The sequence below is a fragment of the Lolium perenne genome, chromosome 3 (genome assembly GCF_019359855.2).
Source record: "Lolium perenne isolate Kyuss_39 chromosome 3, Kyuss_2.0, whole genome shotgun sequence".
NCBI lineage: Eukaryota > Viridiplantae > Streptophyta > Magnoliopsida > Poales > Poaceae > Lolium > Lolium perenne.
This window is the reverse complement of record NC_067246.2, coordinates 264191519-264214781: the sequence shown is the minus strand read 5'-3', so window position 1 is coordinate 264214781 and position 23263 is coordinate 264191519. Positions and strand designations below refer to the sequence as shown.

The following is a 23263-nucleotide window of genomic DNA, read 5'->3' as shown; positions in this document are numbered from 1 at the left end:
TAACATCTAGGTATAACTTGCATTCCCTTGTAACCCCTCTTCTTTTGCGATCTATCCTATCGAGCATTGCTTATCTAGTGTTGCGAGACATTGCACGTGGCCCCGATTGTGAGGTGTGTGTGTAGTGTGGAGTCAAGCTTATAAGCAAGTACTCGTGTGGCAAAATAGCAAAAGCGAGCTAACGCTAACATAGAGCGAGAAAAAGAAAGAAAAGCACAAAAAGAGTGCAAGTGCCATCATACATACCAAAGTGTACAAAGTGCCACCATAGATACAAAAGAGTGCAAGTGCCACCAAATACAAAAGAGAAAAAGCTTTTAAGCAAAAGAGAGAAAACGAGAAGAGAGGCCGCGTGTGAATCTTGTTGTCTCTTCGTTTGCAACCAAAGCTTTGATCTCTTCTTGTGTTAGTGTGACACCGAGCACCCTTGCTTAAGGGCTTCTTACACTTTCCGCTCATTCCTTGGTCGCACTAACCCCGTTCATCTCGTGTGTGCGTTCCATATCTTTTCCGTGTTTATAGTGATCATCGCTTTGACATTTGAATCTTGGATTTCACCCACTCTTGACAATACACTTGATTTCGGATTTCGTCTTTTGGCTTTCCACCATACTCACCTAACACCATATTTGCTAGCTTTTGCGTGTGTCTTTGTGTGAGTGCCCGATACAATTGTTCTAACTCTCGGTTTGTTGGATCACCCCAATCTTGTCATACCACGGTAAGATTGCGAGGTAGTGTTCTTCCACTAACATACACCATATAGATACCATCGTGCTAACATGGATAGCGAAGATGAAGATACGGAGGAGTACACGGAGCACTTTGAGGAGGATACCTCTTCAAGCACCGCGGATGTGGAGGAACATGTGGAGCTCTACACCGACTATGGCTCCGCGAGCATTGCCAACATGACCGACATCGAGGAGCTCTACACCGACTATGGCTCCGCGAGCATCGCCAACATGGACGACATGGTGGAGCACCACCTTGAGGACGACATCGACGAGCTCTACATCGACAATGGCTCATCAAGCATGGACGTCATGGTGGAGCAACGCCACGACTATGACATCGACACCATGGCGGAGCCTCACCTCGACTCCACCTTGAACAATGCCGAGGCACCCACATACCCATACTTGGCCAATGGAGCTACATATGAAGATCGAGGACCTCCACGATGGCACCATCTCATGGATCATCAAGAGCGTCCCCAACATGATCGTCTTCGACATTGGTCTCCGAGCTCCCCAAGGCGCCATCACGAGAGTGCTTATGCACAAGATCATCGACATCAAGGACATCATATGGAGCATCAAGAGCGCCCCCAACATGATCGCCATCGACACGCTTCTCCAAGCTCCACAAGGCACAACAAGCAACATGCCAAGTCGCATGAGCCATCATCTAGGCATGGCAAGGACCGTCATCGACTCACACCATCTCATGATCATCGTCGACCACCACCACCTCATGGTCTACATCGACATCCGTCCACACATGCTCGTCGATGACACCACTCAAGACATGGTGATGAGGCAAGAAGACGACAGCCTCGACATGAAGACCTTCCTCATACGGCGACTCCTAACTCTTGTGCCACCACCACAATGGCCCCTACTTCGCCATACGCCTATGGACTCCGATGCTACAAGTGCAAGCAACAAGGCCACCCTCCACGGGAATGTCCCAATCTCCTATGTGAGGTGTGCAAGGCAAAGGGTCACATGGCATGGCAATGCACAACGCCAAGCGCCAAGAAGCTCTACTTCGACGAGCTCAATGCACAAGTCTCCAAGATGCCACCACTTGAGGACGACTTAGGAGGCGAGGGAGTTGAGCATGGTGAGCATGGGATTCTCCCTTCACCTACGGAGGCGCATGGAGTTGAGCATGGTGAGCATGGGATTCTCCCTTCACCTACGGAGGCGCATGGAGTTGAGATGGTTGAGCATGGGATTTTCCCTTCAACCAAGGAGGCGCATGGAGATGAGAAAGTCGAGCCTACTCCTATATGCTTGATTGATGAGTTGGTACCAATCCCATGTGAGCATGAGAGCCACTTAGCCCACTTGAGTGAGAGTGATAGTGAGTTGAGTGACTTCCACCCCACATGTGAGTTTGAGTGCTTCCATTTGGAGGACATGAGTGATACACAAAGTGAGTTGAGAGAGATAGATGATAGGTCCATGGAGGACATCCCATTTGCTAACACATTAACCTCTCCCTCGTTTGTGTCTTCTTATGTTGCACTAGGTTCCACGGAGGACGAGTTCCCACTCATGGAGAAGATGTACATGGTGCATGAAGACGATGATATCTCACCATGCTTGCTCCAAGATGGACATGTCGACCACATGGATCCTCCTACTTCCACAACACCTACTTCACATGAGTCGGCCTACAAAGGTAACAACATAGGTGTTGATGATGCCATGATCCCACTAGTGGACATGATGACTTATGAGCGCATGCATGATCTTAATGATACATTTGCTACGTCACATGCTACTTTCATTTTCCCATGCGATACTTTGCTTGATAACATTGTTGATCATGTGGAAGTGAATTTTTGTGATACCATGACCATGCCATGCTATGAGAGCTTCAATTTTTCCACCATTGCTTGCAATATGTCGACCACTTGCTCTTTACCATGTATTGCTTGCAATGATAATGACAAGGATGACATTAGCTTCCGCATGCTTTGCCCCAAATGTTTACACTCTTCCATGATCCTTGCATCCAAGATTGCGAACAATTGCTCTTTCTTATGCTTGGTATGCAAGAATGCTTATTTCATTGTCCACGAGATGGCCCCCATAGCCTTCTCACTTTTTGATGATCATGAGTTACCACATGCCATGAATGCACCTACTTGCCATTTGCACCATCGCCATGCATTCCATACTATGTTGATTGACACTAATGGTGATGTGCACAAGTCATGGAATATCATGATGGATGATGTGTTCCTCTACCATGCACACACGCTTTTTGTTCTCTCTATTGTGTGTATAGGTACCCGCACGACACCTTCCACCGCCACGGAGCATGAGCTCACGAAACGCGCAATTGAGAGCTACCCCAACAAGGACCTAACCCGCGGGAATCACACCAAAGAGTATGTTCCCACAAGCCTTCACCCTCATGTGTTTCCGACTTGCCTTGTCGAGTTTCCGGTTTGGTCCAACTCCTCGTCACCTCTTTTGCCCCTTATGCAACGTGTCTTGACACATCTTGTTGGCACAATGATTGTTGTATGTCTTGATGTTATCATCATACATTCCGAGAATCTCAAGGACCATGTCATACATGTGAGAGACACCTTATGCATCTTGTGCCACATGTCACACAAAAAGTTGCTCTTCTTTGGATTTCTCATTTCATCTTTGGCAATTGCAATGGATTCTTTCACACTTGGGGACACTAATACTCGGCTCAAGCCAATCATACTCTCCCAAATTCGAAGTCTCCATCGCTTTGCCATTGCACATAACAATTTTGCCCCAAATTTTGCCGCTGACACTTGCCTTTTGTTTGTTCCACTTGTTTGGGACAATGCTACACCACACATTTTTGACACTTTACAAACCAAACTTTTACATGCACAAACTTTTGCCCCACCAAATTTTGGATACATCGACACTCTTTTGGTTACCATTTTTGCCAAATGCCTCTTGGAGAAACGACTTGATGCTTCGTATTTGATTGAGAGCCTCTTGTTCGCCGATCACAAAATTGGCATCCACAAGCTTTCCATTTGCAAGTTGTTTTTCCCCAAGCTCTTCTTCGACCACGACTTTATCCATCTCCCACAACATGGGACAACCGTCATGGACGACACCGTCGGTGAGGAGGAACAAGAGTCGAGGGCGACTCTTTCCCAAGGGGGGGGGGGGATGATGTAGCCCCGGTCACCGACGTCGCTACACCAAGACCAACAAGTCCCCCAAGTGGACCGATGACACGAGCCCGATTGAAAGCTCTACATGATGAGGTGAACTCGCTCCTCACCACCCTTGATCTTGGTACCCATTTTGATGGAATGCTACCTCATGCCGATGTGCTATGTGTCATTAGGTACAAGGCGCATCAAGACCACGGAGAGGAGGACAAGCCAAGGTCAAGGGAAGGAGAGAAGCCGCTGAACATGGACATGATCATGAAGCCGAAGCCGACGTCGCTCGAAGCGCTCCAAGGAAGAGACGGACGCTGGCCGGTCCAGGACCCGGTCCGACCGGACCCACAACCGGACGCCCCGGTCAACCGGGCGCAAACCGGCGCAGCTCCCTCGTACCGGACGAAGACCGGAAACTTCGCAGATTCCCGGTTTGCGCCCGGTCAACCGGACCCACGACCGGACAGCCCGGTCACAGGCCCGGTCAGACCGGACCCAAACCGGATCTGACGGGAATGACCCACCAAACTGCCTTAACTTATCCATTCGCGTACCTGTTCGCCCTTGTTGGCCATGTGTGCCTATATAAGTAGCCTGGACCCCTTCCTTACCCCTTAGACAAGATTTTAGGCTTAGACATGGATTTGAGCTTTGTCTCCCTAGGGTTTCATCCCCTTTGTATCAAGGCTACCCTTGTTGGATGATTGGATTTGGTGTGTGAGATTCTAGTGCTACCACTCTCTCTCCCACTCCTAGATTCATCTCCTTCACCGATCTCTCACCTCGGAATTCTACCGCGCGTCTCTTCCGGGTTGATTCTATCGGCGTGGTACATCGAGCCACGGGGGTAAGTATCGATTGTATCGGGTTGGTGTGCGTGAGTGAGTTCCTCGTGTTCTTCGTGTTCTTCGTGTTCTTCGCGCTCTCCCTCCCTTTCCCCTTTGGATTTCGGGTCAACCGTAAGATCGGGCCACACACGGGGTCTTAGACCTCATCACTTTCGATACATAGTTACCTAGTCCTTTCGACCATGAGATCATGTAAATCACTTATACCGGAAAGGTACTTTGATTACATCAAATGCCACTGCGTAAATGGGTGGTTATAAAGGTGGGATTAAGTATCCGGAAAGTATGAGTTGAGGCATATGGATCAACAGTGGGATTTGTCCATCCCGATGACGGATAGATATACTCTGGGCCCTCTTGGTGGAATGTCGTCTAATGTCTTGCAAGCATATGAATAAGTTCATAAGAGACCACATACCACGGTACGAGTAAAGAGTACTTGTCAGGAGACGAGGTTGAACAAGGTATAGAGTGATACCGATGATCAAACCTCGGACAAGTAAAATATCGTGTGACAAAGGGAATTGGTATCGTATGTGAATGGTTCATTCGATCACTAAGTCATCGTTGAATATGTGGGAGCCATTATGGATCTCCAGATCCCGCTATTGGTTATTGGTCAGAGAGAAGTCTAAACCATGTCTAAATAGTTCGCGAACCGTAGGGTGACACACTTAAGGTTTGATGTCGTTTAAGTAGATATGGAATATGGAATGGAGTTCGAAGTTTTGTTCGGAGTCTCGGATGGGATCCAGGACATCACGAGGAGTTCCAGAATGGTCTGGAGAATAAGATTCACATATAGGAAGTCATATTCCAAGTTTGGAAATGATCCGGTGCATTTATGGTAGGTTCTAGAAGATTCTAGAAAAGTCCGGAAGAAAGGCACTATGGAAAGGTGGAGTCCCGGAGGGACTCCACTAGCATGGCCGGCCAAACCCTAAAGGGGAGGAGTCCCAGGTGGGCTCCACCTTGGTGGCCGGCCAGCCCCACCTCAAGGAAAGGTGGGAGTCCCACCTTGAGTAGGACTCCCCCCTTGAGTAGGTTTCCCACCTTTGGGAAGTTTTGGTGTTGGGGTCTTATTCGAAGACTTGGACTACAACTCTTGGGGCTTCCACCTATATAATGAGGGACAAGGGGAGGGTGGCCGGCCACTCTTGCCTCCAACCTTGGCTGCCCCTTTCATGGTCGGCGCCCAAGGCACCCCTCTCCCCAAACCCTAGCACCCCTCCTCCACATACAACTCCCGCATACGCTTAGGCGAAGCCCTGACGGAGTTCTCCATCGACACCGCCACCACGCCGTCATGCTGCCGGAATTCCAAGGAGGATCTACTACTTCCGCTGCCCACTGGAACGGGGAGAAGGACGTCGTCATCAACACCGAACGTGTGACCGAGTACGGAGGTGCTGCCCGATTGTGGCACCGTCAAGATCTTCTACGCGCTTTTGAAAGCGGCAAGTGATCGTCTACCGCAGCAACGAGAGCCTCCTCTTGTAGGCTTTGGAAATCTTCAAGGGTTAGTCTCGTTCATCCCCTCGTTGCTCCCATCTTCTAGATTGCATCTTGGCTTGGATTGCGTTCTCGCGGTAGGAAAATTTTTGTTTTCTATGCAACGAATCCCTACAGTGGTATCAGAGCCGTGTCTATGCATAGATGGTTGCACGAGTAGAACACAATTGTTTTGTGGGCGTTGATGCTTATGTTGTCTTTAGTTCGAGTACTTTGCATCTTTGTGGCATGGTGGGATGAAGCGGCTCGGGCTAACTTTACATGACCGCGTTCATGAGACTTGCTCCACGTTCGACATGCAACTTGTATTGCATAAGTGGCTTTGCGGGTGTCTGTCTCTCCCACCATAGTGAAGATTCAATTTACTCTTTCTATTGACAACACTAGTATCACCGTTGTGGTTCATGTTCGTAGGTAGATTGGATCTCACTCGAAAACCCTAAACCACGTAAAATATGCAAACCAAATTAGAGACGTCTAACTTGTTTTTGCAGGGTTTGGTGATGTGATATGGCCATGATGTGATGATGAATATGTATGAGATGATCATTATTGTATTGTGGCAACCGGCAGGAGCCTTATGGTTGTCTTTAAATTTCATGTTGAGTAGTATTTCAAAGTAGTTGTAATAGTTACTACATGAGGTGAACAACCACGAAGACGGTGCCATGGACCTTGACGCTACGCCGACGATGATGGAGATCATGCCCGTTGATGATGGAGATCATGTCCGTGCTTTGGAGATGAAGATCGAAGGCGCAAAGACTAAAGGGCCATATCATATCACATATGAATTGCATGTGATGTTAATCCTTTATGCATCTTATTTTGCTTAGAACGCGACGGTAGCATTATAAGATGATCCCTCACATTAATATCAAGATAATAAAGTGTTCTCCCCTCGCATGCACCGTTGACATAGTTCGTCGTTTCGAAGCATCTCGTGATGATCGGATGTGATAGACTCAACGTTCACATACAACGGGTGTAAGCCATGTTGCACACGCGGAATACTTGGGTTTGCTTGACGAGCCTAGCATGTACAGACATGGCCTCGGGATAACGGAAACCGAAAGGTTGAACACGAGTCATATGGATGATATGATCAACATGTTGATGTTCACCATTGAAGCTACATCATCTCACGTGATGATCGGTTTTGGTGTAGTGGATGTGGATCGTGTACCACTTAACAACTATGAGGGATGTTGTATTAAGTGGGAGTTCATTAGTAATTAGATTAAAACATGAACTAATTATCATAAACATAGTCTGAGTAGTATTTTGAATTAATTTTGTAGTATTGGCATCCGTTTTCTACCATACGCTAGTCTTGTTATTGAGATAGAAATACTGTTAAAATCTGACAAGAAACTTTACGGATTGGTACTGTATTGTTAAAGAATCAAGAAATGATTATGTCCTATTGCAAACTTTTAGTAAACCTCACATTGTTGATTCAGAGAGCTATGATTTCAATTAGTACCTAAAGTTATCTTGTCTCCGTGAAACTTGAAGTTCAAATCTGTTTGAAAAGTAAGGAGCTGAAAATTTAGTTTTCAGAAATAATCAAGGTATGAGATATATATGACCTTATTGCAAGATGATAGAATATAATTTGGTGAGACTACATAAACTCATAAGTTTTATGGGAATGTACGAAGGTTGAAGACGCAAGGCGTCCCAATCCTCCAACTATTGGGGCACTAACAATATTCGCATATCCATGAAGTGATCGTCCTTAGTATGCACCATTGCTAAGACTCGTCGTTTCGAAGCATCACGTGATGATCGGGTGTTATAGATTCTACGTGTGCATACAACGGGTGCAAGCCAGATTTGCACATGCGAATACTGAGGTTATACTTTACGAGCCTAGCATGTACAGACATGGTCTCGAAAAGTCTTCATGATATGATAAAATTATGAGTGAAATTGTTCATCATATTAAAAGGTTACTAATAGTGAAATCCGGAACACTTGTCATATGATGATCAACTTCAAAGTAAGAACCTCAAGGTTATTGGTATTTGACCAACAAACCTAGAAGTTATTGATGTTGAAGTGTTTTTCTGAATAATGAGGAAAGCTGAAAGAGAAACTACAAAAGATTATTGGCACAAAGAAAGAAAAGTCTAGAAAGTCTAGCTCAGGTGTATATAAATGATATACATATTATGGATGTATTCCTTGTTTGGTCACACAATGAAATTCTTGGGTATTTGTACCATATTGGTTGGTATGAAGTGTCATACAAAACAACGCAATACAAGAATACAATGGCCTAAGTGACTGACAGGGAATATGATAGGAATGCACGTCTGGAACAAAAAATAAAGTGTTATTATGTTCGTCGTTGGCATTCTATCTAACCCTTAGAATTTATAATAAAGAACTTAATAATTGTTATTTTGCTCTGGTCAAATAAAAACAATGAGTTGTTCAAATTATGACATTACTCCATGTACGATGGATAAGTTATTATAAATCTTAATGGTGAAACACACATACATAACACTGACGCTAAAATGCCATAAGACAAATGATTTGAATTCCACTTATTTGTGGAACCGCCATTTAGGTCATGTTAGAAATGAACGCATGAAGGAACTCCATGCAAATGGAATTTTGGAGTCATTCGATTTTTTGAATCGTTTGGCGCTTGCAAATCTTTTCTAAAGAGAATGACTGAAATACCGTTCATAGGCCAAGAGTTGAACGGACAACTAACTTAATGGAAACATACATGATGATATATGTGGATCACTGGGCATAGTTGTGTGCGGGAGATTCTTCTACTTCATGAAAACTTCCAACAATGAATTGAGTATATATATGTGGATATATTCGATAAGGAAGAAGTTTGAAACATTTGAATAGATTCAAATAAATTTCAGCATGAAGTGGAAATCATCGTAATAGAAAAGTCAAATATCTATGATTAGATCATAGTGGAAATATTTGAATTACGAGTTTTAGCGAACATCTAAGAGAGTTATGAAGTTGTTCTACAACTCACGTTTCTTGGAGTATCATAGTGATGATGGAGTATCCGAGAGATGTATCCAAATCTTGTTGGGTCAATGATGAGATAAAATATTGATGCCATTATATTTTTGTGAATTATGCTTTAGAGACTACCGCTTTTACACTGAATAGAGCATCATCATGATCCGTTGAAATGACACCATACGGGTTATGGCATGGGTATGAACCCTAATAGTCCTTTCTTAAATTTTGGTGTGCATAGCATAAGATAAATAAGTTTACAACCAAAATCGGATGAATGTCTTTGTTGGTTATCCCACAGAATTGATTGGGAATTCTTTCCACTATGGAGACAAAGACAAAAGTGTTTGTCAATGTTTCTTACTTATTTCCAAGAAATTGTTTTTAGCGAAGTATTTGAGTGGGAGGACAATAGAACTTGACAAGGTTTATGAACCTGAGCATAATGATTAGAGTAGCGCAGCATCGGAATTGGTTCCGGAAGTGGCCACGACAATCATGGCTCCCATGTCTACAAAATGTTATAGTCATGGAGATCAAAGTACTTATTGAACCTTGTAGGTATGGTTTACTTTGTGATCAAATAAATGATTTGTGAACAAAGGATTGTTTTTGAACAATGATAAACCAACTACATACAAAGAAGTTATGATGGGCCCTGACTCCGTTAAAATGGCTATACGCCATGAAATCCAAGATAGATGAATACTTTTTGAAAGTAAATGGATCTATAAAAATTGATGGACTTGGATGGAATATCCTTGAATAAGCTCGACTTGTCGAAAAGTTGTTTACAACAAAGTTCAAAGAGTTGACTACGATAAGATTAGATCTTCCGTAGCAATGCTTATAGTCTATGTGGATTATTCTAGTAATCGCTACATATTTCTTTCATGAGATATGATAGTAGGATGGCAAAATACATTACTTAACAGAAGTGTGTATTAAAGGTGTATACAAGATACAACCAATTGTTTTGTTAGTCCGTGGAATACTAGATAGGTATACGAACTTCAATTGGATGAAGTGAGTATAGCGGAGTTGGAATCTTCACCGGATGAAATAGTCAAAGAGTTTTGGATTTCATCAGAAACAATGAAGATGCTTGCATTTGCAAGAAATTAAGTGGGAGCGCTGAGACATATTTATAATACTTTATGTAGATGACATATAGTTGGTTATAAATGATGTAATTATATACTTGATTATAAAAGGTTTCATTGAGAATTAACTTCAATGAAAGAATATGGACAGAAACATATTTAGTGTCAAGATCTATGAAGATAGATTGAACCACATAATAAGTTTAAGTCAAAGTACATAGAATGGATATTGAAGTAGTTCAATATAGAAATATTAAGAAGATGTTCTTTTCATGTGAAGTTTTAACAAGACTTGAGTGTATCTGACACTCAATGAGTAAAAACACATGAGTGATTATGGATCACGAATAATATGTACACAATCAGATGTCCTGTGCTCTAAAATGTTATGAGCATATACCAAAATGATTCATGTGATGATCATTGGACGACAGTAAGAATATCCTTGAGTACTTTAGAAGAACCAAGGATATATATATAATTTTATATGGGGTAATGTCAAACAAATCGCTGTAAGGTGTTGCACCGATATTTGTTTGGTCACATATAAAAATGAAATTCAAATCTCAATTAGGCTAAGTATTGTTTAAAAGGTAACACAATGCTAGATTTAGAAGAGTTCTAAATATTGTGACGGATTCTACAAACATAGGCAAAGCATGACATTGTTTTGACAATGACTGAGGATGTTAAGTCGAGAAGTTCTTTGAGAACTTGGTGTAGTTCCGATAGTGTCAGAACTTTAAAGCTATATTGTATGTGACAATATTAGTGACATTTTTCAGACCACGGAATTAAGGTTCCACCAGAAGACCAAACATATTTAATGCCGACTCATTTGGAAAATGAGTGATGCGTTGAGACGCAAATGAATTGCAAAATACATACGTTTCTGAGCATGTCAGATCCGTTGACTAAAACTTCTCCCGTGAGAAAAACATGATAAAGCACCGGAAGGCCAAGGTGTTATATCTTTACATATGTAAACTAGATTATTGACTCTAGTGCAAGTGGGAGACTGTTGGAGATATGCCCAAGAGGCAATAATAAAATGGTTATTATAATATATCTTTGTGTTTATGATAATGTTTACATACCATGCTATAATTGTATTAACCGAAACATTGATACATGTGTGTTATGTGAACAACAAGGAGTCCCTAGTAAGCCTCTTGTATAACTAGCTTGTTGATTAATAGATGATCATAGTTTCATGATCATGAACATTGGATGTTATTAATAACAAGGTTATGTCATTATGTGAATGATGTAATGGACACACCCAATTAAGTGTAGCATAAGATCATGTCATTAAGTTATTTGCTATAAGCTTTCGATACATAGTTACCTAGTCCTTTCGACCATGAGATCATGTAAATCACTTATACCGGAAAGGTACTTTGATTACATCAAACGCCACTGCGTAAATGGGTGGTTATAAAGGTGGGATTAAGTATCCGGAAAGTATGAGTTGAGGGATATGGATCAACAGTGGGATTTGTCCATCCCGATGACGGATAGATATACTCTGGGCCCTCTCGGTGAAATGTCGTCTAATGTCTTGCAAGCATATGAATAAGTTCATAAGAGACTACATACCACGGTACGAGTAAAGAGTACTTGTCAGGAGACGAGGTTGAACAAGGTATAGAGTGATACCGATGATCAAACCTCGGACAAGTAAAATATCGTGTGACAAAGGGAATTGGTATCGTATGTGAATGGTTCATTCGATCACTAAGTCATCGTTGAATATGTGGGAGCCATTATGGATCTCCAGATCCCGCTATTGGTTATTGGTCAGAGAGAAGTCTAAACCATGTCTACATAGTTCGCGAACCGTAGGGTGACACACTTAAGGTTTGATGTCGTTTAAGTAGATATGGAATATGGAATGGAGTTCGAAGTTTTGTTCGGAGTCTCGGATGGGATCCATGACATCACGAGGAGTTCCGGAATGGTCTGGAGAATAAGATTCATATATAGGAAGTCATATTCCAAGTTTGGAAATGATCCAGTGCATTTATGGTAGGTTCTAGAAGGTTCTAGAAAAGTCCGGAAGAAAGGCACTATGGAAAGGTGGAGTCCCGGAGGGACTCCACTAGCATGGCCGGCCAAACCCTAAAGGGGAGGAGTCCCAGGTGGGCTCCACCTTGGTGGCCGGCCAGCCCCACCTCAAGGAAAGGTGGGAGTCCCACCTTGAGTAGGACTCCCCCCTTGAGTAGGTTTCCCACCTTTGGGAAGTTTTGGTGTTGGGATCTTATTCAAAGACTTGGACTACAACTCTTGGGGCTTCCACCTATATAATGAGGGACAAGGGGAGGGTGGCCGGCCACTCTTGCCTCCAACCTTGGCTGCCCCTTTCATGGCCGGCGCCCAAGGCACCCCTCTCCCCAAACCCTAGCACCCCTCCTCCACATACAACTCCCGCATACACTTAGGCGAAGCCCTGCCGGAGTTCTCCATCGACACCGCCACCACGCCGTCGTGCTGTCGGGATTCCAAGGAGGATCTACTACTTCCGCTGCCCGCTGGAACGGGGAGAAGGACGTCGTCATCAACACCGAACGTGTGACCGAGTACGGAGGTGCTGCCCGATTGTGGCACCGTCAAGATCTTCTACGCGCTTTTGAAAGCGGCAAGTGATCGTCTACCGCAGCAACGAGAGCCTCCTCTTGTAGGCTTTGGAAATCTTCAAGGTTAGTCTCGTTTATCCCCTCGTTGCTCCCATCTTCTAGATTGCATCTTGGCTTGGATTGCGTTCTCGCGGTAGGAAATTTTTTGTTTTCTATGCAACGAATCCCTACACTGTTATGTTCATGCCAATTGCTACGTGCCTTCACCGTCGCAACGCCTCGCGCCACCATTTCAAAAGCAGGCCATGCCAGTCATGGCTGCCACCTCATGTTGAGGGTAACTCGCCTAGTAGACAACGTCCCCTGAAACGGGCTTCACCCACTAGCCTCTTTTGGCAGGAGGAACGTAGAGAGGGGATGGTGAGAGTTAAGGGGCGGGTAGGGTTTGGTGGTGCCACCCTAGCGGGAGTGACCCAAGTGGTAATCCAATTGTGTTTTCGATTTTGGGAGAGACTAGTAAAATTGCCCGTGCGTTGCCCGTGTTGATTATATTTAGATGTAGATGCACTGCTAAGATTGGTCTCTTAAATTAGCAATCCGGGCTGAGCACTTGGAATTGCTATCAAAAATCATAAGCAAAATTACATATTCGAAAATTTTAACATGTATCAAAATTTGTAATCAATTACGTGTCCCACCTATGCTTCCATAAGGAGAAAATGTGTATTCTACATATGCATCCCTAACCGTCATGTCAACAGAATTCAGCGAGGAACCACACACACGTGTAAAATATATGCATCATGGAGAATTTTACACTGACCATGATTCATTTTTTTTTTCGGAATGGAGGAGATAATATTAAACCAGAGATCTTACAGATAAACCCAGAAGAAACTGAAAATTACAACAAGGCCCTTCTTCTAGATCTCGACGGGGACGCCGCACGGAAGCCGTCGGTGGCGCGCCGCTGCCGCTGCTCCGCTTCATGCCTTGGATAGGAGTCAGCCCCGAGGCAGCCGGGAAGTCGCCGATCGCCGGATCTGCCGATCCTACTCGCCGGAACGCCACCACCGTCACGCTGGACTTCAACACCATCTCCACCACTTTAATACTACGGATCCGCCGCACCGGATCCGGCTGGGGCACACCGAGCACCGCCACTCCGAAGACCAGCGACCTCGACGAAGACGGCCACCGCGCGAAGGAGCTCCGAAGACCACCCACGCGAGAGGGGAGAGCAGCCGCCACCACACACCACACCGCCGCCATCACCGCCTCCATGACGACGCCGGCTGAGATACCACCGAACCCTACACTATGTACAAGCCTCGATCTACGGATTCCCCACCCTCCCGCCGCCGAGGCGACCGCCGGAGGAGGAGGAATCCGCAGATCGGAGGCGAGCAAAGGTGGGACGACGGAGGAGTTTCAGAAATCGCCTCTCTGGGTACTGTAGCGGGAGAGAGGAGGCGTCCAAGTCGCCTCTTTAACCATGGTTTATATTAGATGCGTCATGGAGAATTTTATACTGACCATGATTCATATTAGATGTTGGCTGCACGCCGGCACGTACGTCGCAACAACTTGTGACCTGAGATTGAAACTAAGTTGACCTGACAGAGAGCCAGGCTGCCAAGCTTATGGCGCCTTCTTCGTGAAAAAGAAGCATGGTACGTAAAAGAATACCGCTAGCCTCCATGGCACAGGCGACGTAGCGCGAGCGCTTGTGCTTCCTCATTTTGCCGTGGCTGGCGCACGACCAAACCAGCCCTTTCCTCGAGCTGGCCAAGCACCACAAGCTTCGACATCGACGTCGTCGTCTACCTTGTCTCCACGACTCCACGCCGGCCAACCTCGCGCACTCGCGCGCCACCAGACCGGCATGACCAAGCTTGTGGTGCTTCATCTCCCGACGCCATCGTGCGACGCAAGACGTACATGATCAAGCTTGTGGAGCTTCACCTCCCGGCGCTCCAGGTACTTCCCAGTTTTCCCGCGTCCGCGCGCGCTGCACACGACCAAACGCAAGCCGGCTCGCCTCGAGCATGTGCCGGCGCAGGACGCATAGCATTGCGAGCCACCGGTGTGCTGCCACCACCACGGTCCTAAGAGGCTCTGCCGCACGCCCGTCGTGTCGGCTGTTGTCTCGTGTTTTCGTTTTTTGCCGCCGTCGAGAGGATCCGCCGTGGCACCGATAGTAAAGGGGAGGTAGGAGCTGGGCTTCACTCGTCGATTCGTTGCCAACCTGTTATGCTTGGTAGCTGCTTCGTTCTGGCACGAGAAAGATCGCGTTTCTGAAGAGCCTTGGGCGTACTCCATGGTCGGAAGCGCCTGCGACCTTCAGGCCAGCGTCGTGAAGCTCGTTGTCATCTATGTGCTGCTCGGGTTCAACTTGGACACGGTCCTCCTTTCTGCCGTGCCCTCGCCAGTCGCGACCTCCAGCGTATCGCTTCCCCTGCCTGCTCGCCGCCATCTACGTCCTGCCCGCGGCCAATTCAGACTGCTACTCCTTTTCGCCGTGCCCTTGTCGCCGCCGGCCTTCAACATCTTCCTCCTCTGCATGCCAACGTCTCCATGCAGACGGTTTTTAGCTGTAGCCAGACGCTAGCATCGACTTCATCGGCTCATCGGCCGTGGCAGAATCGCTCGAGGGTAATGACACGAGAAGGAATCAGTCGCCCACCGTGGCCGAGAACTATCTCACATGAAGACCTAAATAATCGATGCTCTTTCGACGTGACGAACTATCACGGCTGAGTAATTATATCGATGCGCTAGCTAGGCTGTTTTGGTTCGGTTTGGACTCTGCTCGTGCAACGTGCGACGGGAGGACTATGTCCGGGCAGAGACGGTGGACCTTTTGTTTCTTTCTTCCAACCGTTATTCCACTTACCAATGGTATTGGTGGGTAATTTGATATTTGACGGAAGGGTAAAACGGTAAAAAGTAGGACGGACGAACAAGAAACCTTATTTTCTTTATTATTAGGTATAGAATTTTACTTTTTCTGAGTAGCAATGGTGATGCCCCCATCCTTACGACTGCATTTTAATATTGGTATGCACCAAAGTCTGACCCCTTTCCAAAGTTTGGGATATAATTTCACTTTCTTGGCCTCTGCCTCAACTAGTGATACACACAACTTTTTAAAGACGACACAACCTTATAAGCACTAGTATACATATTTAATTCTTTCTTACTACTTCCTCCGTCTCGGTTTAACAGGCACGTATGCAGTTTAAGAAATTGTTTTGACCATTATTTTAATTAATAAAATATAAAATATATGTCGTAAAGATTATATCAGTTGAAAGCTTTTTTGCATACGAATCTAATGATATAGATTTTGTAGACATAAAATTTATATTTTATTGACTAAATTAGTGGTCAAAGTTTATCTTAAACTGCGTGCGCGCCTGTTAACCGAGACGGAGGGAGTACCAAGTTTGGTTTTTGAGTGTAAATATTATGGGTACCTGGATATTGATCTTAGCTATATATACCCACTCTGGTCTCCGCGACTAAATGGGCACTTAAATTTGCGTATGCAAGGATTTAAACCTAGATAACTCGGTTTACTCAACGTTATATTCATTACTTACAGTATTACTTACTTAGCTCATGCGGGCGTCCACGCAAATTTACTGCCGTTACAAGTTTGATAAGGTTTGTAAGGCTTAGCTTTTATGTGTTGTGTGCCAGCGGAATGAGAAATCAATATTTTTTCTCACGCAAATGAAATGGATGCAGGCGGCTCGTGCTTTCTCGACTACCTATCCACAAATCAATCCACGCCATCAATGTTTCGTTTGACCAATATATGCTTTTGGCACCTCCTGCCGAGTGGCCAAGGTTGATATGTCCAAGTGCAAACACTCGCAATGCCCATGTGGATTTCATGCTTTATTTCTCCAGTCTTTGTATCTCTCGGTAGGCTTAAACTTCCATCAACGCCCTAGCTGTCGCCCCTCTCACCCCCGCTCTCCAAGAGAGGGAAACCCTAAATTCCACCGCCGGCCTCCCTCATTAGTGCCCCTCCTCGATGTCGCCAGACGCATTGCCGGGCAAAGGGAAGGAGGTCTCTCCTCACGCGGCGGCACGTGGCCTAGTTCGGACCTGGCAGATGGTGCAAGGAGAGTTCCGATGTTTTATTGTAGTGGATTACATTGTAAGCAGTGCGGTGTTGTGTTTGTATTGGTGTAGCTTTATTGGTGTTGTTCGGGCCATCTTCGTCTTTTGTCTATGAAATCTGAAATCTAATAGATGTATTTTTGGAGAAAAAAAAGTCACGGATCTGCCGCTCACCGTTCATTCCTTGATCGATACAAAAGAAGTATCGTCTTGTATCAAGTTTGTTACGGGCGCGTTTGGTAGGCTGCATATCCCTTGGCTCGCATCAGGCCAACAATTTTCGGCCAGTTTGGTTGCTTGGGCCGACTCGCTTGTTGAACGAAACGGTTCTCAAAGCACCCTCGGGCCAGGCCCTGGAGGAACACCCGGTTCGGTAGTTTCCAGCGGTGCAGGCAATCTCCACGACGGCTGATGCAAAAGGGAATCTTCGGCGCACGCGCGGAGACGAGAATGGAGATGGCGGGAGCTGCGGCGCGCATCGGTGAAAAGCGAAAAGGGGGGCGGGAAGGATTCCGTCACCTCCCGCCGCGCCCAATGGCCTATTTCTACCCCCTCCTCCACTCTTCCCCCAAATTTCGAGCTTCTCCTCCCGTCGGCAAGCAGGTAAGAGGCGCACGCATCTCCGGTTGGCGACGGTTGCAGCGACGGCGAGTACATCTGGGCTGCTTCATCTACTTCCTGGTGCAGCGCATCTTCACCTCTGACGATGACTGTAAGGCATCCCTTATCTCGGTACCACGGTAATGTTTAGATCTAGGTTAGGAGTTGTTAGATCTTGTCTAGTGTTTGGTCTTGTAGCAGGGGTTAGTTTGGATTGTGGTGAGCTATCATGATCTTGCTAGGGTTCGACATTTCCGGTTGCTTGTTTGTCCAAAATGTGCTCACCTACCATGATCTTGCAAAGGTTTGTGCTATTCACAGTTGCAATGAACTGCTTGTCTGATTTAGGATGATTGTTGGTATGGTTTGTGATATTCACATGTCTTTGCTTTCAAGTAGATTCACATTATATGTACTACGATGTGTGTAGTACTCCTTCTGTGATGAATTTAGCCAGGCGCTTGTCTGCGTTGGGGACTCTCAGATCCCTTCGCAAGTTCCCGATTCACAGCCCGCCTATGACACCAAGGTGGCGGTCACCCCTCTACATGTGTCTGACCTGGTGGCTCAGGTAGCGGCGGAGGTCGAGGCTAGGTTGGCCACCACAAAGAAGAACAACAACCGCAGGGAAGCGGGCAAGGTCTTGAAGTCCGGGCAGAAAGGGACTGGCACGATGAAATGGCTTCCATTCATGTCCAGCTTTGTGTTCGAGAAGATGTGCGGCTTGATCAAGACCGGAGTGAGAACTGACAAAGGATTCAAGGAAGTCCATCTCACTACTGTTGCGAAGGGCCCGTTTGACCACTGTGGTGTCTCTGTGTGCTCCACTCAGGTGTACAGCCACCTGAGGAAGTGGAGGCAGAGGTGGCTCACCATTAGCAGGCTCCGCGATCTAAGCGAGGCTCAGTGGTGCGAGGATACCAAATGCATCATCCTTGAGGGTGAGCACTACTGCGGACACATCGCGGTGAGCACGCTCAGCCCACCTCACTAACTCTTTTGATCAGCCACTAGCAGAACTAACATCATTGTTCCTTCGTATCGTAGGATCACCGAAAGGACGCGGAGTTCCTAAATGTGCCCATTGCCAACTACGACGAGATGCATACAATCTTCTCTTTCAGCCTCACCACCGGCAAATACGCCATGGGATCCAGTGAGCCCCTAGGCTCGGCTGCAGCAATCCCTTCACCCGAGGATGCTGAAACCCAGGAGTCTGACAAGGTCAACCTTGATGGGCCACCTGAGAAGGCTAGCGACGCGCCTGAGAAGGTGGCCGCCTGCAAGAGGAAGGGAGGCGCCTTCACCGACGACGAGCTGGTGGCCTTCACCAACATGACTGTTTCTGTGAAGGACGTCGCACAGGCCATCAGGGACAACAAGCCCACAGACATGCACCCTGACCTGTACAATGCGGTCATGGACATGCTTGGCTTCGCCGAGGATGATCTCATGGCCGCCCTGAGCCACCTCGTCGACCACAAGGCCCAGGGTTCCAGCTTCGTGGGCATGATCGAGCCACACCGCGTCCTCTGGCTAAGGAACTACCTTGCCAAGTACCATTGCAAGATGTAGTGGTGCCCTTGAGGGGGTGGTTCGGGGGATGCATGCATGGAGCTGGTGATGATGATGTACATTTTGGCAGTAGCTAGGGTTGAAAAACATTTGATGGCCCCCTTTTGTAACTATGATGAGGTGGTATATACTAACCCCTCAGGTGATGGTGAACTTGCGGTGTTAGGATGACACTCACTTTTGTTGTGGTGGTAGGATGATACCATGGTAGTATAGGATGAACTTGTGATCCACTTTTGGAATGATCATGCATGCCCATGTTAGTTTATCATTTGCTATCAACACTTGTGTAGTTCTATTGCTCTTTTATGAATTGCTTCATGGTTGTGATCGATTACCCGTTCTTGTTATGCCGTGCTAGTGGTATGTGGTGTTCCGCGGACGGGTTCGAGGAATCTACAGCTCATGGAGATTTTGTCAAGACTATGTCAATGGCTACTCCAACAACAACTACCGAGGGTATGAAACATTAGAGGAGGCACAACAAGAGCACCTCACCTTCCTGGAAGAGGAGTTCTTGGAAGATCGGGCCATCGATGAGGTAGTGCTATTAGCACAGCTGCCGCCGGAGGAAGTACATGCTCTAGAAGGAGCACCACTGATGATGGTACGTCCTAGTCGGGTCAAAGTTTACATAATCGCTTTCCTCATCGTGGTTATCGTGAGGATCTTGTTCTTCTGAGTGGTGTCTGATCGCATGTAACATGCTATGGCATGGTAATCTCACCCTATTTGAATTGTGCTAAGGATATGAAACTGTGATTTGACCAACTAAACAGCTGATTCCTATTTTCCTGTGTGCAACTTGGGCTGAAAACGGGCAACCAAACGTTGGGGCATGGTTTCCTTCTCCGGCGCACAAAAGGGCATCCAGGATACCAAACGACATGCTTTTCATGGCCCATGGCCCGTTCGCAACGCGCAGGGAGGCCCATCTCGCTGACGCAATGGTGCAAGAATCACATGCAGGCTACCAAACGCGCCCTGCGGTTCCAGTTCAAGACTTGCTCTGCATTGGAAAAAAATGGTGCAAATTATTGAAATCAACTAAGAACATTAGCTTGCTTGAATACAAATTAAAAGCGACGCTGTTCCAGAGTTCAAATCATTTCCTCCCATCTTTCGCACCAATTCGCCATGCTTATTTTCCAGACTGAAGATCATTTAATGGCAATGCTGCACTCGATCCCAAGTTGGATTTGGTTTCCGTTATAGTATGTGCCACCCCTGTTTGACTTGACCATTATCAGTTACCCTTTTTCCATAACCGAGTCCGGTGGCCATGCATTGCGTCCAAGCAACTCCTGTCTCACAGCAATATGTACGTACTGCGTACCTCGATTGTATTCCCATCCCCTGCCCTATAAATACCCAGCACGATGTACACATGTAAGCATCAACAAATCAATCATTCCGTGAAGACGAAGTGTGACTTGTGTTGTGACATCGATACTAGCGCGATGGGGAAGAACAGCAACATGTGCTGCTTGTCTCTTCTTCTTCTACTTCTTGCAAATTTGGCGTCCGGCCATCAAGTCCTGTTTCAGGTATGCATTCGTGTGGTTTTGATTAATTGGGTTACAAATTTGTTTCTGTAACTCTGAGGAATTTCCACGCATCACTTTGTGCATGTTGCTCATGGGTTCTTTGTTGCAGGCGTTCAACTGGGAGTCGTGGAGGCAGAGGGGCGGTTGGTATAACATGATGATGGGGAAGGTCGATGACATAGCCGCCGCAGGAGTCACGCACGTCTGGCTACCGCCACCGTCGCACTCCGTCGCCAGCGAAGGTCGCCCACTCGTCCCCATCGAGCCACAGTTCGTTCATGCAAATTAAGTGATTGCTTTCTTTTTAGGAAAAAAAAAACTGACTTGGCATATACGGAGTATATATGTACGTACCTTATGCGCGAGTTGGGTACAGGTTACATGCCTGGTCGACTGTACGACATTGACGCCTCCAAGTACGGGAAGGCAGCGGAGCTCAAGTCGCTGATCGGCGCGTTCCACGGCAAGGGCGTGCAGGTGATCGCCGACATCGTCATCAACCACCGTTGCGCCGACTACAAGGACAAGCGCGGCATCTACTGCATCTACGAAGGCGGCACCTCCGACAGCCGCCTCGACTGGGGCCCCCACATGATCTGCCGCGACGACACCACCTACTCCGACGGAACCGGCAACCTCGACACTGGCGCCGACTACGATAGAGCGCCGGACATCGACCACCTCAACGCCCGCGTCCAGCGCGAGCTCACCGCGTGGCTCCTCTGGCTCAAGAGCGATTTCGGCTTCGACGCGTGGCGCCTCGACTTCGCCAGGGGCTACTCACCGGAGGTCGCCAAGGTGTACATCGATGGCACATCCCCCAGCCTCGCGGTGGCTGAGATATGGGACGGCATTTCTACGGGAGGCGACGGCAAGCCGGAATACGACCAGGACGCGCACCGGCAGAGGCTGGTCAACTGGGTGGACAAGGTGGGCGGCGAGGCATCGGCGGGCATGGTGTTCGACTTCACGACCAAGGGCATCCTGAACGCCGCCGTGGAGGGCGAGCTGTGGCGGCTGATCGACCCGCTGGGGAAGGCCCCCGGCGTCATGGGGTGGTGGCCGGCCAAGGCCGTCACTTTTGTCGACAACCACGACACCGGTTCCACGCAGGCGAAGTGGCCATTCCCGTCCGACAAGATCATGCAGGGCTACGCATACATCCTCACCCACCCTGGCATCCCATGCATCGTAAGCAACCAGCTCCGGAGACCCGGCCTTCTACTACCGATAATTTCGTTAGAAAGGCAGAAAGCTTTAAACTATTGTCCCCGATGATTTGCAGTTCTACGACCATTTCTTTGACTCGCGGTTCAAGAATGAGATCGCGGCGCTAGTGGCGGTGAGGAAGCGCAACGGCATCACGGCGACGAGCGCGCTCAAGATCCTCATGCACGACGGCGACGCGTATGTGGCGGAGATCGACGGCAAAGTGGTGGTGAAGATCGGTTCCAGGTTCGACGTCGGGGCCGTCATCCCGGCTGGTTTCGTCACGTCCGCCCACGGCAACGACTACGCCGTCTGGGAGAAGGCCGGCGCCGCGGCAACCCTCCACCGGAGCTGAAGGCTCCAACTGATTGACCATTCGAGCATGATATGATGCGGAGGAATACATGATTTATTTCCACGCTGTTATGGTTATGATTTAGAGAGATTGAACTATGTATACGAATTTCTCACATAATCACATTGAATAAGACACTGGTAGAAAAACGGCCTTTGGTCGTGGTTGGCAACTGCCATTAGTCGCGGTTGCGCAACCGCGACCAATTAAGCACGACTAAAGGCCCCCCTTTAGTCGCGGTTGCTTACGAACCGCGACTAAAGGCACGTCCACGTGGCCGCCAGCAGTCCGTCGGGGCGGAGGACCTTTAGTCGCGGTTCTTCTGGCCAACCGCGACTAAAGACCTCCACAGGTTTAGGGTTTTAGCCCCCCCTAAATCTGGTTTCTTTTTAGTTTGTAATTGTTTTATTTCTTTTATATTTTAATTTTGAAAAAGTTTCAGTACACATATTCTATGGTACTATATACATGCATATGAATGTACAATTTCAAACAAATTTGAAATTAGAACCAAGAAAATTCAAGACGAATATACAATATATATTTAATATCGGATGACCATATACAATTTTGAACAAGTTTCCATACATAATTTACTTCTTCATCCACAATTCTACGTCCTCGTAATAGTGTTCTCCTTTAGGATGGAGGACTTCCCTCATGAACCATCCTGCTAGTTCCTCTTGAAGTGGTCGGAAGCGAGTTTCTGGACTAAGCGTCTTCCGGAGGTTATTCCTCTTGAGGTTGTTTTCCGATGGCTGCCGCTCAGTGGTGTATCTCCGGATCATCTCACAAACATAGAATCCACATAGATTGGTCCCCGGTGGCTGAATATCCCCAGTCACTGCCCTTTTAAATTCTAGCTCTTTTTGGAATTCACCGACCTTTTGA

The 23263-nt window shown here is 46.9% G+C and overlaps 1 protein-coding gene across 1 annotated transcript; it reads left to right on the top strand.

The window, feature by feature from the left end:
* The first annotated feature begins 20721 nt into the window (after positions 1-20721).
* LOC127339950 (alpha-amylase type A isozyme) lies at positions 20722-22479 on the top strand. Its single transcript, XM_051365740.2, has 4 exons — positions 20722-20808; positions 20918-21050; positions 21185-21999; positions 22094-22479. Exons 1-4 carry the CDS (start codon positions 20722-20724, stop codon positions 22370-22372), a joined length of 1314 nt encoding a protein of 437 aa, XP_051221700.1. The 3' UTR covers positions 22373-22479.
* The last annotated feature ends 784 nt before the right edge of the window (positions 22480-23263 follow it).